Raw genomic sequence first — 13,839 nt, 5'->3', positions numbered from 1 at the left:
TGTGGAGTTTTCTCCTTCATTTTGACTTTGACCAGGTTGGTGGTCAAAGACTATGTCTTGGAGGTGTCCTCTTTGCTGCTGGTATGTAATGACAGATTGTATGTGGATATCTGCATCTCTGGTGATATCAAATATTGTGGCACATGGGTCTGTGGTGTCATGGCCCCCCACACGGTGCATGGGTACATGTTTTCATGGATGTATACATGGCTCACAGTGCCAGCAGCTTGCTCCTCTGGTCGGCATGGAAGCTCATGGTGCCTAGGACCTCCATGCAACACACAAGTTCCTGGGGGTGTGTACTTCAGCACTGTGGCACATGACGTCAGGGAGCCTATTCTGCTGGTTGGTGCATGGGGCTGCATGGGCTGGGCTGCTAGATGGCTGGCTGGCTCTCCTCACACAGATTCTACTGGGGCTGCTCCTGTGGGACCTCTCAAGTGGCAACATCACCCACTCTATTCAAGTGGGTAGTATGCTTGGCTCTCAGTCACAGGCATGCAAGGGCTTTTGCTCTCCCTGCTCCCTCCCAGGATCAGCAAGGGATGCTGCAGGGGCATCCTCAACAAAGCTGATCCATGTGTACATTGGGCTTTCTGGACCTGAGAGCTTAAAGTGGTTTCAGCTGTGGCAACCTGGGAACAGAGGCCAGCAGGTCATTGCTGAGCTTGCTCTCTGTTGCAACTTTACAATACAGTTTCCAGCTAGTTTCCTGATCAAAATGGAGGTGGTGCTAGGGCCCCCCACGATGGTGCTAGGGCCCCCCACCAGCTCAAGTCACAGTGTCCATGCACACAGGGTGTGGTTCTGGGGTTCTCTCCTCTTCCTTCCCCATGTGTACATATGCCCTCACGGTACCTTCAGATCTTGGCAAGTGGATCTCCCCATCCCCATCTCCTTCGCTCTGAGCGTCTCTCATACCTTCTCTGATGATTGATAATGCTCTCTCCAACAGTGTCCATGGGTAGGTGGGTATCTACTTGCAGTGTTCTATCCTCTATTTGAAAGTAGCATGTCCGGGCTTCTACTAGTTCACTATCTATGCCCTGTGTCCTGTCTCATAGAGTTCTATACAGAGAAAAATATCTTTCAGAAATGAATTGGAAATAAAAATGCTTTCAGGCATACAAAAGCAGAGAGACTTGATCATCAATAGATTTGCAGTGTAAAAAATGTTAAAGGAATCTTTCAACCAGAAATAAAATGATACCAGTTGAAAATACATTATAGCTTCAGTCCCCAATCCCTAGACCATGGCCTGCTATCAGTCTGTGTCCTGTCAGGAACCAGGCCACATATCACTGCCTGAGCTCTTCCTCCCCCCGCCCCCAGCCCCAGCTGTGGAAATATTGTCCCTGGTGCCAAAATTGTTGGGCACAATTTTTTGCCTGTGCAAAGGGGTGAAGACAAGCAGAAATTATAACTATGTAGATAAGTACATATTTTTTCTTATATTTAAAATATGTATCTTAGACAGTTGTTTAAACAAAAATGAAGCTGGGCATGGTGGCATGTGCCTATAGTCCTGCTCTCAGGAGGCCTAGGTGGGAAGATGGCTTGAGCCCAGTAGTTCTAGGCCGGCTTGAGCAACATAGTAAGACCCTGTCACAAAAAGAGAAAAAGAAACCAAAATAAAGAAACACAAAACTAAACAGCAAATATAATAATGTACTGGGGACTTGGTAACATGGAGAAGTGAAATATATGACAATAGCTCAAAGTATGGTTATAGTGCAAACATAGTAATTCTTACTGTGCATAAGATAGTATACTATCCTTTGAAGGTTGACTGGGACAAGTTAAAGATGTGTGCTCTCAACTCTACCAAGCACTGAAACAATAATGTGTTGTAGCTAATAAGCCAATAAAGAATATAAAGTGGAATTATTAAAAATATTTGATTAATTTTGAAGAAAGACTGAAAGAAAGGAGAAAGGGAACAAAGAATTGAGACTAATAGAGAACAAATAGTAAGATGGTAGACTTTTTTTTTAGCGTATTATGGGGGTACAAGTGTTAAGGTTACATATGTTGCCCATGCTCCCCTCCCCCCTGGAGTAAGAGCTTCAAGCGTGTCCATCCTCCAAACGTTGCACATCTCACTCATTGTGTTCAACATCTCTAATCATCAGAGAAATGCAAATCAAAACCACAATGAGATATGACTTAACTCCAGTAAGAATGGCCTTTATCAAAAAGTCTCCAAACAACAAATGCTGGCATAGATGAGGAGAGAGAGGAATACTCCTACACTGCTGGTGGGACTGCAAACTAGTTGAACCTTTGTGGAAAGATGGTAGACTCAACCACATAAACCATCACGTTAGAGATCAATGACCTAAACATCCCAATTAAAAGGCAGAGATTGTCAAAAGGATAAAAAAGCAAGACCCATCTGTCTGCTACCCTCAGGAAATGCACTTGAAAGATCAAGCAACAAATAGGTGAAAAGTAAAAGGAGAGAAAAAGATATACTGTGCTAACACTTCTCAATCAAAAGGCTGTATTGGCTATATTCATATCAGAAAAAGTAGATTTCAGAGCAAAACTGTGTTCAGGGCTAAAGACGCTCATCTCATAACCACACAGGGGTCAATTTACCAAGAGCACATAAGAGTTCTAATGATTTTGTACCTAATAGCAGAGCCCCAAAATACATAAGGCAAAAACTTATAGAACTTTAAGAAGAAATAGACAAATTCATAATTGCACTCAGAGATTTCAACATGCCTCTTTCAATAACTGATAGAATAGCTATACCACCAGTAGACATATGAAAGATTTAAACAATGCTATAAAACAATTTGACCTGATTGGCATACACATCAGAAAGGAAGCAGTACAACTGTCTTTATTTTCAGTCAGCATGATCAACCATTCAAATATGAAATACTAGGGAATAAATATGAATATAGGCACATAAAACCTGTATCCTGGAAACTACACATCATTGCTGTGAGACATTAAGAAAGGCCTAAGAAAATGGGAATATTTGAGATTCCAGTACACATCTATTAGAATGAATGGGAACACCGCTTTGGAAAACAGTTTGGCGGTTTGGTAAAACACAAGGGACAGGTCTATATTGACAGAAAACAGAGCCCTGGTGGCCTGGGGTAGCGCAGGAAAGGAGGGATTACACAGAGGAAGGTCCAACTTTTGGGGATGATGGAAATGTTCATTCTTTTAATTGTGGTGACAGTTTTACAGGTGTATACATTTGTCAAAATTCCTCAAATTGTACATTTAGTATGTGCAGTTTATGATATGTCAATTATCCTTCGACAAAGCTGTTTTTTAAAGAAATCAAAGGGCATGTGCTCACATGTGGAATCTGAGAGTGTTTCCTCACACCAGTGGTAAGAATAAGCTACAAAATGGAAGAATCCAGAAGGCAGAAGGGAGGTTTTCAGGTTTTTAGATGTAGTCTTCAGAAACTTTAATGTCAGACAACAATAGAACCGGTTCTTGCTTTGGCCATGGTTATGTCATCCTGTTTCTTTGAATTCAGCCAACAGTTGCAGTGTGGATTGCCCTGGCAGTTTCTGTGGAATGATGGGGTTATTTGAAAATCAGTCTAGCTTGTTGGGTGAGGCGAAAGGACAGTTTCTGGCTGAGTTGAGCTGTGGAAGAACTGGCCCCTAAGCTTGCCTTGAAAAGGTCTAAGAGAGCCATGTGCAGTGACTATGGCTTGGCTCCTCCTTGAAGAGAAGATGTGAGGAAAGAGTATTTCCCCTGAGGCTGTGGAAGGGCCGGGAAGCCTAACCCTGACTGTCCTTCCTCACACAGTGTCTCTGCGGCGTCCTGAAAGCCCTGTACCGCAGCAAACACGGAGGTCGCAAGGTACAATCCTGGGCAGAGGAGCTGGCAGGCATCCTCCTGAAGCAGGTGAGTGCCGCGGCAGTAGAGCCATCCTGGACTCCCCTTTCTCTCTGCTTTGGAGGGGACGGCTTCCCCCGACCAGGGCGCCACTCCACACAGCACAGGTGTCTTTCATGTGGGGATCTCAGCCTTACACACCTCAGGCTTCCCCGGAACAGTGACATGCCTGGATTCTTGACACACAGTGGGATATTTCCCATGAGGATAGTTGGACACATCTGTATGATTCTTGGGGTGAAGGGCCTTTGTTGGTCCCCCTGATCTCTGGGAAAAAGCCAGAAGCTCGAGCCTCTCCATCTGCCTGTGGGAAATGCCTAGACTTCTCTGTTATGTAGTAGGAGGAGGACCATCGGTGTTTAGCAAAAGGGTGATACTTTCCTAGTATTTAATTTTATGGCCACTGTCTGTCTCCCTATGGGGAGGGGACTGTGGATTGCTCGGTTGTATTTTCCTGTTTTCCTTATAGCCAGGCACCGTGTCTTTCTTGGCTTCATGCCTCAGTTTCCTCAGCTATGCCCAGGGTCCCTGGTTTTAGTCTGAAGGCCTTGTTCTCCCTATAGATGAGTGACAAAGAGAGCCAGCCACCAGCTCTTTGTGATGAGACGGAAACATTATCCCTGAGGGCATTTAACCTGCTGAGTAAGTCAACACCTTTCCCTAGCCCCAGGGGTGTGTGTGTGTGTGTGTGTGTGTGTGTGTGTGTGTGTCTGCATGCACTTGTGTATGAGTATATATGTGTACTCAGGACCGTTTTGCCTCTTCCAAGACTGGAATGGGGCCAAAGTCTTCCTGGGGGCTTCCATCCTTTTAGATAAGAGGCAAAGGAGTTCCTGAGAGCTCTGTGTGAAATGAAATGGATCTGAAAGGGCACAGGCATTGGCCCCCCACTCCTTTGGTTTCCAATCACATAGCCTGGGACTGACTTCCCTTTCTTCTGTGGGGACCTGCAGCTCAGAATAAAGTCAAATAATGTCACTTCAGCACTGATGAGTACAGTGTGCTGGCCTAGGGCAGGGAATGCAGGGGGCAGGAGAGGGCCAAGGTCTGGCTCAGGAAGAGCGTCTGGCACACGGTGGTGCGGACAGACACTGGTTCTCTACCTTCCTCCTTCCTTTCTCCATCCTGATGGCCCCTTATTTATCCAGCCATGGCCTTAGTGGTTTCTGGGAGCATGATTTCCTCCTACTTATTCCCTGCCACACACACTTCTACAAGTCTCTTGTCTTCACACCCTCCTATAGGCCACTTATGCCTGGACACCACAGTCCATGTTCTGAAGAGGGCAATAACCGCAGAAGAGGAGCCCACAGTGCTGGCAGCACTTGAGGCCTTCAGGGAGGTGATCCATGGAGGTGAGTGTGATGGGGTGGAGGCCCTGGGTTCCAGGACTTGCTATTTCCTAGGAGATTTCTTTCTCTGGGCAACAGTCAAGTCTACTAGTTAAAAGCACTGTTTTAAACTCAAAGTGAACTCACTGGGTTCAAATCTTGGCTTTGCCTCTTACTAGCTGTGCAGCTTTGGGCAAACCCTTTTTGATTCTGTGCCTCTATGACTTCTTCTGAAAAACGGTGATAAAAAAATTACCTCTCTTTAGGGGGTTTTAGTGAGGTTAAATGAACTGACAGTATGTGGTGTGCTTACAAGTGCCCTAGCCATGCAAGTGGTTATGGTAGTTTATCTATGACTATGGTCTGGAAGAATGGGCTCTACCTGCAGTCACCTGCTTATGTTAAACACTGTGTGTGCGGGCGACACAGTGCTGGGCACTGAGGCACACACATGAGGATGAATCCTTTCCCGCTGTCCATGAGCTCGCTGGTGGACAGGAAGGTGAGGCTGTTCATGCAGGGGAATGATGCCAGGCCACGTGCACTAAGTTGCTGAAACAGGTGCATGATGATGCTGGGCAGGAATGCAAGGAGGGATCCCTCAGGGGCTGGGATGGGCTCATGGAGGAGATGGACCAAAGGCAGGTTAAAGAGTTGTCACCATGGCTAGGAGAGGGAGCTCACAGTGAAGAAGAGCCTGGATCAAGGTCTACAGGCTGAGACACAGAGGGTGGGATCACAGCTTGGCTGCACAGGGGCATCTGTGTGGGCAGCCACGGGAGGCTGGCAAGGGTGGAGGCTCCAATACCAGCTTGCTGAGAGGACCGCTTCAGGGCACATTTCCATCTAGGCTGGTTGATCTCACTGCAGTTGGCAGGCAGAGGGGTGGCAGAGACAGACACCATGAAGATGCCACCTGGCCTCTGAAGGCCGAGACTGTACCTGGAAGTCCTCCCACCTGTGTGTCTTATGTCACCTGAAGCAGCAGAGGAGGGGGAGGAAGCTGACCTTTGGCTGCATGCCTGTGTTTTCTCTAGCACCACAAGCGGAAACGCTGAAGAGGGAGGTGCTGGCTTCGGTTACTTCAGTGATACAGAAGGATCGAAGACCAGTGAGCTGAAGGGCTGCGTGTTTGTGCTGGGAGGGCCATTGCCTCTGAGACCCTGTGGTCTTGTTCACGGAGGGTGGGGGGGCAGTAAAGGAGGAGGAAGGGAGGGTGGGCTGTCCAAGCCTGTCCTAGCCTCAGGATTTTCCCTCGGGATACATTGGAGTTTTCAAAGCCCAGGAAGAGTTTGAGTGCAGAAAGGTGTTTCCCACCTGCCTCCTTCGGAGCCTTTGCTCTGGGCAGCACTGTGGTGTCCTCAGGGGAGCCATGGAGCTCCAGAACACTCCTCAGTGCCTGGATGCACAGTTTGCTGAGGGAGAAGAGCCTCAGGTGTCATGTGTGGGGTGGGGCTGAGCAGCTGTACTTCGAACAAGCTCCACAGCCAGGGTCGCAGACAGTAGGGACTCCCAGCTCTGACTGTGTGGGACAAAGCATAGGGACAGCAAGAAGATGGTACTGTGACTGTGAGCACCAAATGTAGGACAGTGGCATCATCTTGAAAGACAGGGGCCCAAGTCCCGTTCCTGGACTCAGATTCCCTCTATGTAGACACCTAGGACACCATGTAGACACCATGTGGGGCACATGGTGTGGACAAGCCCTGCGCTCAGAGTCCTCCAGGAGGACGGTGGCAGGGATGTCAGTGAGAACTTCAGGGAGCGTTGAAAGTGTTCAGGTTCAGTGACTGTGCTCTGTCATGGCCACAGAGTCCACTGAAGAGTCCCAGTCGACTTGGACTCGGGAGACCTGAGTTCCTTGAAGTCCTCCGTAACGTGCTGAGGTGCTCTGTGTCCTCACTTGGAACCCAAGGGGTCAGATGGTGTCCCTGAGGTCTGTTGTTGTGTTGCATGTGATGCTCTCTGACCCTGCAGGTACGCATGGCCCTCGTGAGGTTCCTGGAGGCGCTGGGGCAGCGTGACTACCTGAGCCTTCCCGAGGGCAGGGTAGTCATAGATTACCTCCTGAAGCTCAGCCAGTGGGACTCCTCGGTGAGCAGGGCCAGCCCTGAGGGTGCCTGAGGCAGCAGAATGGCTGAGGGGAGGGGAGAGAGAAAGGGCAGGGTGCGGAGCAGAGCAGGGAGGGGCGGCTGGGCCGGCAGGACTGGGGTCTGGGGACCTTGCCCTTCCCAAACCTGGTCAGTGGCCCCGGGAAACCTTGTCCCATGCAGGTCAGCGGGCATTGCTTCCAGATTTTAGTTCTTTTTTTCTTCCTCCAGGATGAAGCGGACATTGGACTCATGTCTTTGAAAGTCCTGCAGACGGTACAAATAGCTGGGGTCACACAGGCCTCTGCATTCCTCCTCTCCTGGCTCCCAGCCCACTCCTCTGTCCCCCAGACTGCCTTCTTCTCCCTGCCCTCCATCTCCCCCTTGTCCTCTCTCTTCCACTCCTCTCCACTTCCGTCTCTTCCCGCTCCAGGGCCTGGGCCTCCTCAAGAAGGGGTTCAGGGGAGTACATGATTGTCACTGGGTGGTGAGTCTGGAGTTGGAGTCCCTCTGCCAGCGTCTGGCTGTGACTTCTTGAGCAAATTGCTCTATGGGCTGACTTTCCCCTTATGTACGAAAGGGGGATATGGTATGCCCTGTCTGCTCACAGCAGCCTCCAAGTGTCCCTGGGGGCCCTGGGAGCTGCTGTGCTATGGAGGGGGCAAGAGGCCAGGGAGGGCCCTGCTGGGAGGTCCTGTCCTCCCTGCAGGCAGCCACTTTCCCTCCCATGAAGCCCTGAGTCCTGACATCTCGTGTTTCTTCTGCCTATGGAATGTTCCCCAGTGAAGGCAATGACAAAGTCATACCATTCAAAATTTCAAGAAAGCCCTCTGTCTGATCAAGTCCTTCCTGGTGTTATTTTAATAAGGACCATGGTGACATTTTACCAAGATGGGGTGAGAGGAGAGAGAGGCAGGGTCAGAGACAGACAGCATAGGCCAGTCTGGGGAAGAGGCGGCTGCAGGCCTCATAGGTTCCTGCAAGACAAGAACCCAAGGTCATGGGGTTGGAGGTCACGTGGTGGTATGAGTCAGGGCTGGCACTGACCTTCTGGCACATCCCCTCCCAGGTGTCCTTGCCCGTTCTTATCAGCATGCTATGTGAGCCCGGCAACACCTCAGCTTTCGTGGTCTTGAGTGACACAGCCACAGAGGTGGCTCTGAGGGAACAATCCCTGGGGCAGCCCCCCTACCTCAGCAGCTTCTATGTCAGGAGTAAGTACAGGGAGGGGAGACCACGGGGGGGGGGGGGTTGGTCGACCACAAGAACTGGGGCTGCCCCAGGCATGGGAGGGGTGGGCCCAGGTGAATCCTGTGAGCATGAGGGTTTGGGTCTGTGCTGTGCTAAGGCTGGGAACCCCACTCCTCAGTCCTGTTTGCAAAGGGTTAGGGCCACAGCCCGAGCCCATTGGCCCTCAGCAGGGGAGGAAAGGAGCCTTCTTTGCAAGATAGCTGCCCCCCACAGGCCCTCTGGCCTTCCCATCTCATTTTGCAACCCTGGAGGCCAGGAGTGGTAATGATCATGTGCCACAGTGGGTGTACACAGCATCCCCACCTTGGTGCCTCCGCTGCCCCAGCTCTGGCCTCACTCTACACTCCCCACCCCTCACCTTTCATCCCAGTGGAGTAAGGGATGGGGTGAGGGTGTCCACTCCACACTGAGTGGGTGATGGTTTATTCTGTCAGCTGGAATTGCAGTGTTTGTGCTTCAGGCTGAGTGGCAATGTCCGAGTCTCAAGGCTCACCTTCTCCACGGTGCCTGTGCCCCTCCCCTGCCCTGCAGAGGGTGGGCTGCTGGCTGGGAATGGAGGTGGGACCCCTGGAGCTTACGTTGACGCTGTCCTCTTCCTTCATCACCTCTTTGATGTAGCGCCTGAGTTCGTCTCCCCACAGCACCTGCTGAGCCATCTGGTGGTAAGTGATGCCAGGATGGACATCTCCCGCTGTCTACCTGTCTACCGGATTGTTCCACAGTAGCTGCATCCTGCGCTGTCCCAGCCATTGCCCTGGGGATAGAATAAGGAGCTGGGGCCAGGGATCCTGGAGGCCCTGGGCAGGGGCAGCCCAGGCTACAGGGCTTGGAGGGGGCACTGGGCACAGGTGCTGGGGCCCGCGGAACCTGAGAGATGGCAGATGGGGAAAGCCCAGCCATCTCCGTTGCGTCCTCCTTGTGAGCTTTTCTCTGTGAACTTGGGCCAATCCCCGTGCCTTTCCGGAGCTCATTTTCTCAGCAAGTACATTTTTAGTTTCTCTACTGGCCCTGCACTGTGCTAGACATTATGAACCCATGGACAGACAAGGGACAGATGGCCCTTGTACTTGCCCTTGAGCTATTCACAGTGTGAGTGAGAGCGGTGACCCTGGGGATGACCTCGCCATCCAGAGTGATGAGTGACCGTGCACTAACAGAGGAGCCTATCGGGGAAGGGACTCAGCAGAGCAGTTGCTGTCTGGCCCCCACCCATGGTCGGCGGCAGTATCGCAGAGCAGGGACAGCTGAGGGCATGCAGGGAACACGGGCGCAGGTGGAGAAGAACAGGAGTGCTGAGCTTGGGCTCTGCCGTCCCGTGGGTTTGTTCTCATGCTCTTCCTTCCCTCCCCTTCATCCTTCTGCGTCTCCTGGGGCTTCTCTTGCCTGCCAGCTGTATGCTGTGAAGCCCTATCGCGAGAACACATTTGGAGTCAGCTCCCTGAGGCTCCTCCAAGCCCTGGGTCCCATCACCGCCCTGCGCCTTGTCGCCAGCGCAGACGTGGACCAGCTGTGGAGCACGGAGATCCCCCAGATGTTGCAGATGCTGTATGGTGAGGGACAGTGGGAGCTGGAGGAAGGGAGCTGGGCAGTGGGCTGACTCTCGAAAGGCGGGAGTCCTCAGGCATAGGGCGAGACTCCCTGGGGCAGGAGCACTGGGACCAGCCCCTCTGCCCTGGGTGCTGTCTGGATGGGTGTGCGCACGGGAAGGCCAGAGCTCTGTGGCTCCAGAGTTCCCAGACCAACTGCTGCCCCTTCCAGTGCTGGAGGACCGGGGGAGGCTGGGCCTTGGGACCAGAAAGACCCAGATTCGAATCCTTCTTGGACATTAACCAGCTGTGTGTTTGACCTGTGATTGTTGCTCTCACCTTGGGGCCTCTGAGAAGTGGGACAGCAGTTCTGGTGTAGAATTGTGGTGAGAAGGAGCCGAGAGGCTGGGCTTGTGGCCCCCAGTTTAGTGTTCCAGCATGGGCTCTCTTCTTGCTGGGCCCTTGGTTTGGTAGCAGCCATGCTCTCTCCTGTCACAGAACACACAGAGAAGAGCCTGGATCAGGAGGAGTGGGAGGACAGGCTGCTCCAGGTGAGCCCTCCCTGAGACCCCTCACTCCCCCAGTGTGGCTTCCTCCTCAGGGCCCTTAGTGAGGAGAGGCCCTAGGACCCCAGTGGCTGAGGCCACCGTCAAGGGACTTCCCTTAGCACAGGAACCTCGCTCTGGCACCTGTGCTCCTGGTGCCTTCAGCAGAGTCTCAGACTCTGCTCTCAGCCCCAACCTCCCTCTTCGCTCTCAAGGCCCCTCCTTCCATGGAGAGGGAAGGGAGGAGCCCTGGTGGGGTGTCCTTGGGCAAGCGGTTTCACCTTTCTAGACCTCAGCTACTCCGTCTGTCAAATGGGAATGTTCAGTCCTATCACCAGAAGCAAACAGGATAATATGGGAGAGGGGCTTGTCAACTGGAAAGGGGCCTGCCTCCACGTGCGGGTGGCATTACCTTCCTTGTCACTGTATTGTCATTCTCTGTCCTGACCACACCTTTGCCCCTGGTTTTTCAGCTCTTCCCGTTTCTGGAACTCTTTCTCCCTCTTTCCAGATAGCACTCCCTGTTGCTAGATTCTTTCTTCCCCCACTTCCAGGTGCAGAAAGCCCTTCCACAGTTCTGAGTGGGCCTCTTCTCTCTTCCTCTTCCTCAGTTTTATAGCAGGTCACTGGAGGCCATCAGTGATGACAGCTGGCTGGAGCAACAGACTGTGACCACCCTGGAAAGGATAGAAAATGGCAGTGACGAGGAGGAACAGAAGGTGCGTCTGTGTGTGTGGCTGGGGAGGGGAGGGCCGTGCTTGGGTGGAGCGGGTGGTGGAGGCGCCTGGCCCGAAGGGCTGTGGACGTGCTCATGAGGACAGGCTGTGGAGGAAGAGCACAACAGAGTCCCCGGGCCCCCAGGCACTAAGGGACAGGAGGTCAGGGAGCTGGTGTGTCACCAGGAACATGAGTAAGCTCGAGCGTGTGACATGTGCATGGAGTTTAGGCTTCTTCAAGCACGGTGCCATCTGTCGTCTTCTCTGGCCCCCAGCTGGTGTGGAGCAGAGTGCAGCTGGCGCTTGCGTGACGTGTTAAGGTTATTGCCCCTCAACTCAGATGCGGAAGTTAATCCCATAATGTTTGAGAGCATCCCATGGATTAGGGATCGTGCTTGGTGTTGGGGGTCCAGGGCTGAGTAAGAAGCTGGGGAACCTCCCTCTGAGAGCTCGAGGTCTGTGTTGGGGAAGGCCTGGGTCCCGTCCCCAGCTCTTCCAAGCGCTCCGGCGGCAAATGTCCTAAGATCTGGGAGGTCTCAGCTGCCTCCCTTGGGAAGAGGCAGAAATAACTGTTCATCTCAGGAGAGTTGACCAGGATGAAACCGGAGGATCCCTGTGCAGGTGCCTTGTAAAGTCCAAAGGCTAAACGACCCTGTCACTGTCACTATCCTCATGTCCACAGTGAACAGACAGAATCCGGGGGAACTTAGAGTCTGAAGCAAATGCTTGGTGGGACCGGCACTCGGATGCAGGTTTCAGTTCCTAATCTTGTTTTCCTGTCACTGAGCAACACTTCATCTGGGCTTAGGAAGGGTCTCTAGGAAAGAGTCCTCATTTGTAGGACTGGCTGGTTGCTCTCCTGTTGTTGACAAGGATTTATGAATACCTGGTGTATGCAGGCCTTTGTGGAGGGTATGATTAGAAATGCAAAGTAAAGCAAGCAGGATTCCCCATCTAAAAATTCAGCAATTTGAAACATGCACTGAGTGCCCACGGCACAACAGGCACTGTGCTGGGCTCTGGGTAGCGTATGGAAGACCCAGACCCTGCCTTCAGAAGTCCCTCGTCAGCCTGAGTGCATAGCTGAGTAAATGGCCACAGGGAACTGCTCCTGGGCCTCTGTGTGGCGCTGGACAGAGAAGTTTCCTAGAGTAGCTCACCCGTTTACTGAGGACAGTCCTGGCTTTGCACCAAAAGTCTAGCGTTCTGTGCAGCCCCTCAGCACTGGGCAAAGTGGGTAGATTGGCCCCCTGCAGAGGAGTCTATCTGTCTGGGAAGATGAACAGGAATTCGCCAGCCCAGCAGAGAAGTAGGAGCTTCAGGTCAGGCTTTGTGGAGGCAGAGCCTGAGGTGGAGATTCCTGTGCAGTGAGGTCTCTGGGGAGCAGCCTCAGAAAGCTGGAGCAGAGGGAAGGAAGCAGGGGAGGAGAGGGCAGAAGCTGAGCGAGGGTGTCTGCTGCCGTGGGAGCTCTGCAGGGAAGTCGCACTGCAGCCTCTCCTGCCTGGAGCCCAGGGAGGGGGTGTTTGTGCCTACCCTCTCGCCCCCACCCCTGAGCCACTGACTTCTGTGGCTGTTCTGGAGCAAGGCGCGGAGAGGGGGGACTCAACTCCCAGGCAGTTCCGGGCAAGGAGGCCGCCATGGACGTGGGGCAGCGCTCTTGGGAAGGCTGCAGCCACCAGAGAGAAGGACCCTCGGGTCTGCAGGGGCACCAGCAGCCTCTCCCAGAGAGGGGAGAGGCGCTCGTGGGCAGCGGCCTTAGGGGCTGAGCTGAGCGCAGGTGAGACGTCATTGAACCACTGGCACGTCCTGTGAGCGCTGTGTCAGACGCTGCCTTGGGCACTGGTGAAGGTCGAGGCACACGGTGCTCCTGAGAAGCGCTTCTGAGCTCCTTTCCGGTCAGAGATGTGGGGTGGAGAGCCAGGAGCTGACATGACAGATGCAGAAGGGAGATGTCAGTGGCTGTGGCGAGGTCTGAAGGAAAGCGCCTTGCGGTTGCTGGAGAGGAGCCGGGAGCCCAGGGGAGGCTCCTAAGGCAGTGTCTGAGCTGTGAGAGTGACATGGCCCTTTGCAGGCCCAGGGACGGGAGAAGCAGGTGGAGAAAACAGGAAACGCCAAGGCCCTGGGGGGCGAGCAGGCACAGCACACACCTCTCAGCAGTGCAGGGTAGACAGGGCACGAAGGCCTGTCAGCAGGGACAGGGTCATGACACTCAGAGGAGGGAGAGAGAGAGGAGGGAGATGCCCTTATTTGATGATGCGGTGGTGACTTCCACGTTATGCAAATGTGAGGCGCTGTTTCCATTTCTGGCTGGACCTGGGCAGAGTGTGGACCAGGGAAGGTTCCTGATGGCACGAGGCCCCTCCCCGAGAGGCTGAGGAGTTAGAAATGCAGTCTTCTCCTCCCTCTAGCTTGAAACCCTGCCCTGTCACATTGTGACTTATTCAGAGATCCTGTGGAGACCGGGGGAGGGGGGTGGCTGGCATGGAGGACAGGATGCTGGG

At 52.9% G+C, this 13,839-nt stretch overlaps 1 protein-coding gene across 1 annotated transcript in view; it reads left to right on the top strand.

Moving 5' to 3' along the window:
- LOC105863928 (maestro heat-like repeat-containing protein family member 1) overlaps nt 1-13,839 on the top strand; it is a 52,214-nt gene that overhangs the window by 21,234 nt on the left and 17,141 nt on the right. Inside the window, exons 10-20 of the mRNA XM_076009660.1 lie at nt 3,790-3,888; nt 4,443-4,521; nt 5,124-5,234; nt 6,248-6,321; nt 7,188-7,304; nt 7,532-7,576; nt 8,370-8,514; nt 9,170-9,213; nt 9,942-10,101; nt 10,576-10,628; nt 11,234-11,341. Of these exons, the coding sequence (XP_075865775.1) occupies nt 3,790-3,888; nt 4,443-4,521; nt 5,124-5,234; nt 6,248-6,321; nt 7,188-7,304; nt 7,532-7,576; nt 8,370-8,514; nt 9,170-9,213; nt 9,942-10,101; nt 10,576-10,628; nt 11,234-11,341 (1,035 nt within the window). The remainder of the gene's footprint in view (nt 1-3,789; nt 3,889-4,442; nt 4,522-5,123; nt 5,235-6,247; nt 6,322-7,187; nt 7,305-7,531; nt 7,577-8,369; nt 8,515-9,169; nt 9,214-9,941; nt 10,102-10,575; nt 10,629-11,233; nt 11,342-13,839) is intronic.

The sequence above is a fragment of the Microcebus murinus genome, chromosome 14 (genome assembly GCF_040939455.1).
Source record: "Microcebus murinus isolate Inina chromosome 14, M.murinus_Inina_mat1.0, whole genome shotgun sequence".
Taxonomy (NCBI): Eukaryota; Metazoa; Chordata; class Mammalia; order Primates; family Cheirogaleidae; genus Microcebus; species Microcebus murinus.
This window is presented reverse-complemented; position numbering and strand designations above follow the sequence as displayed.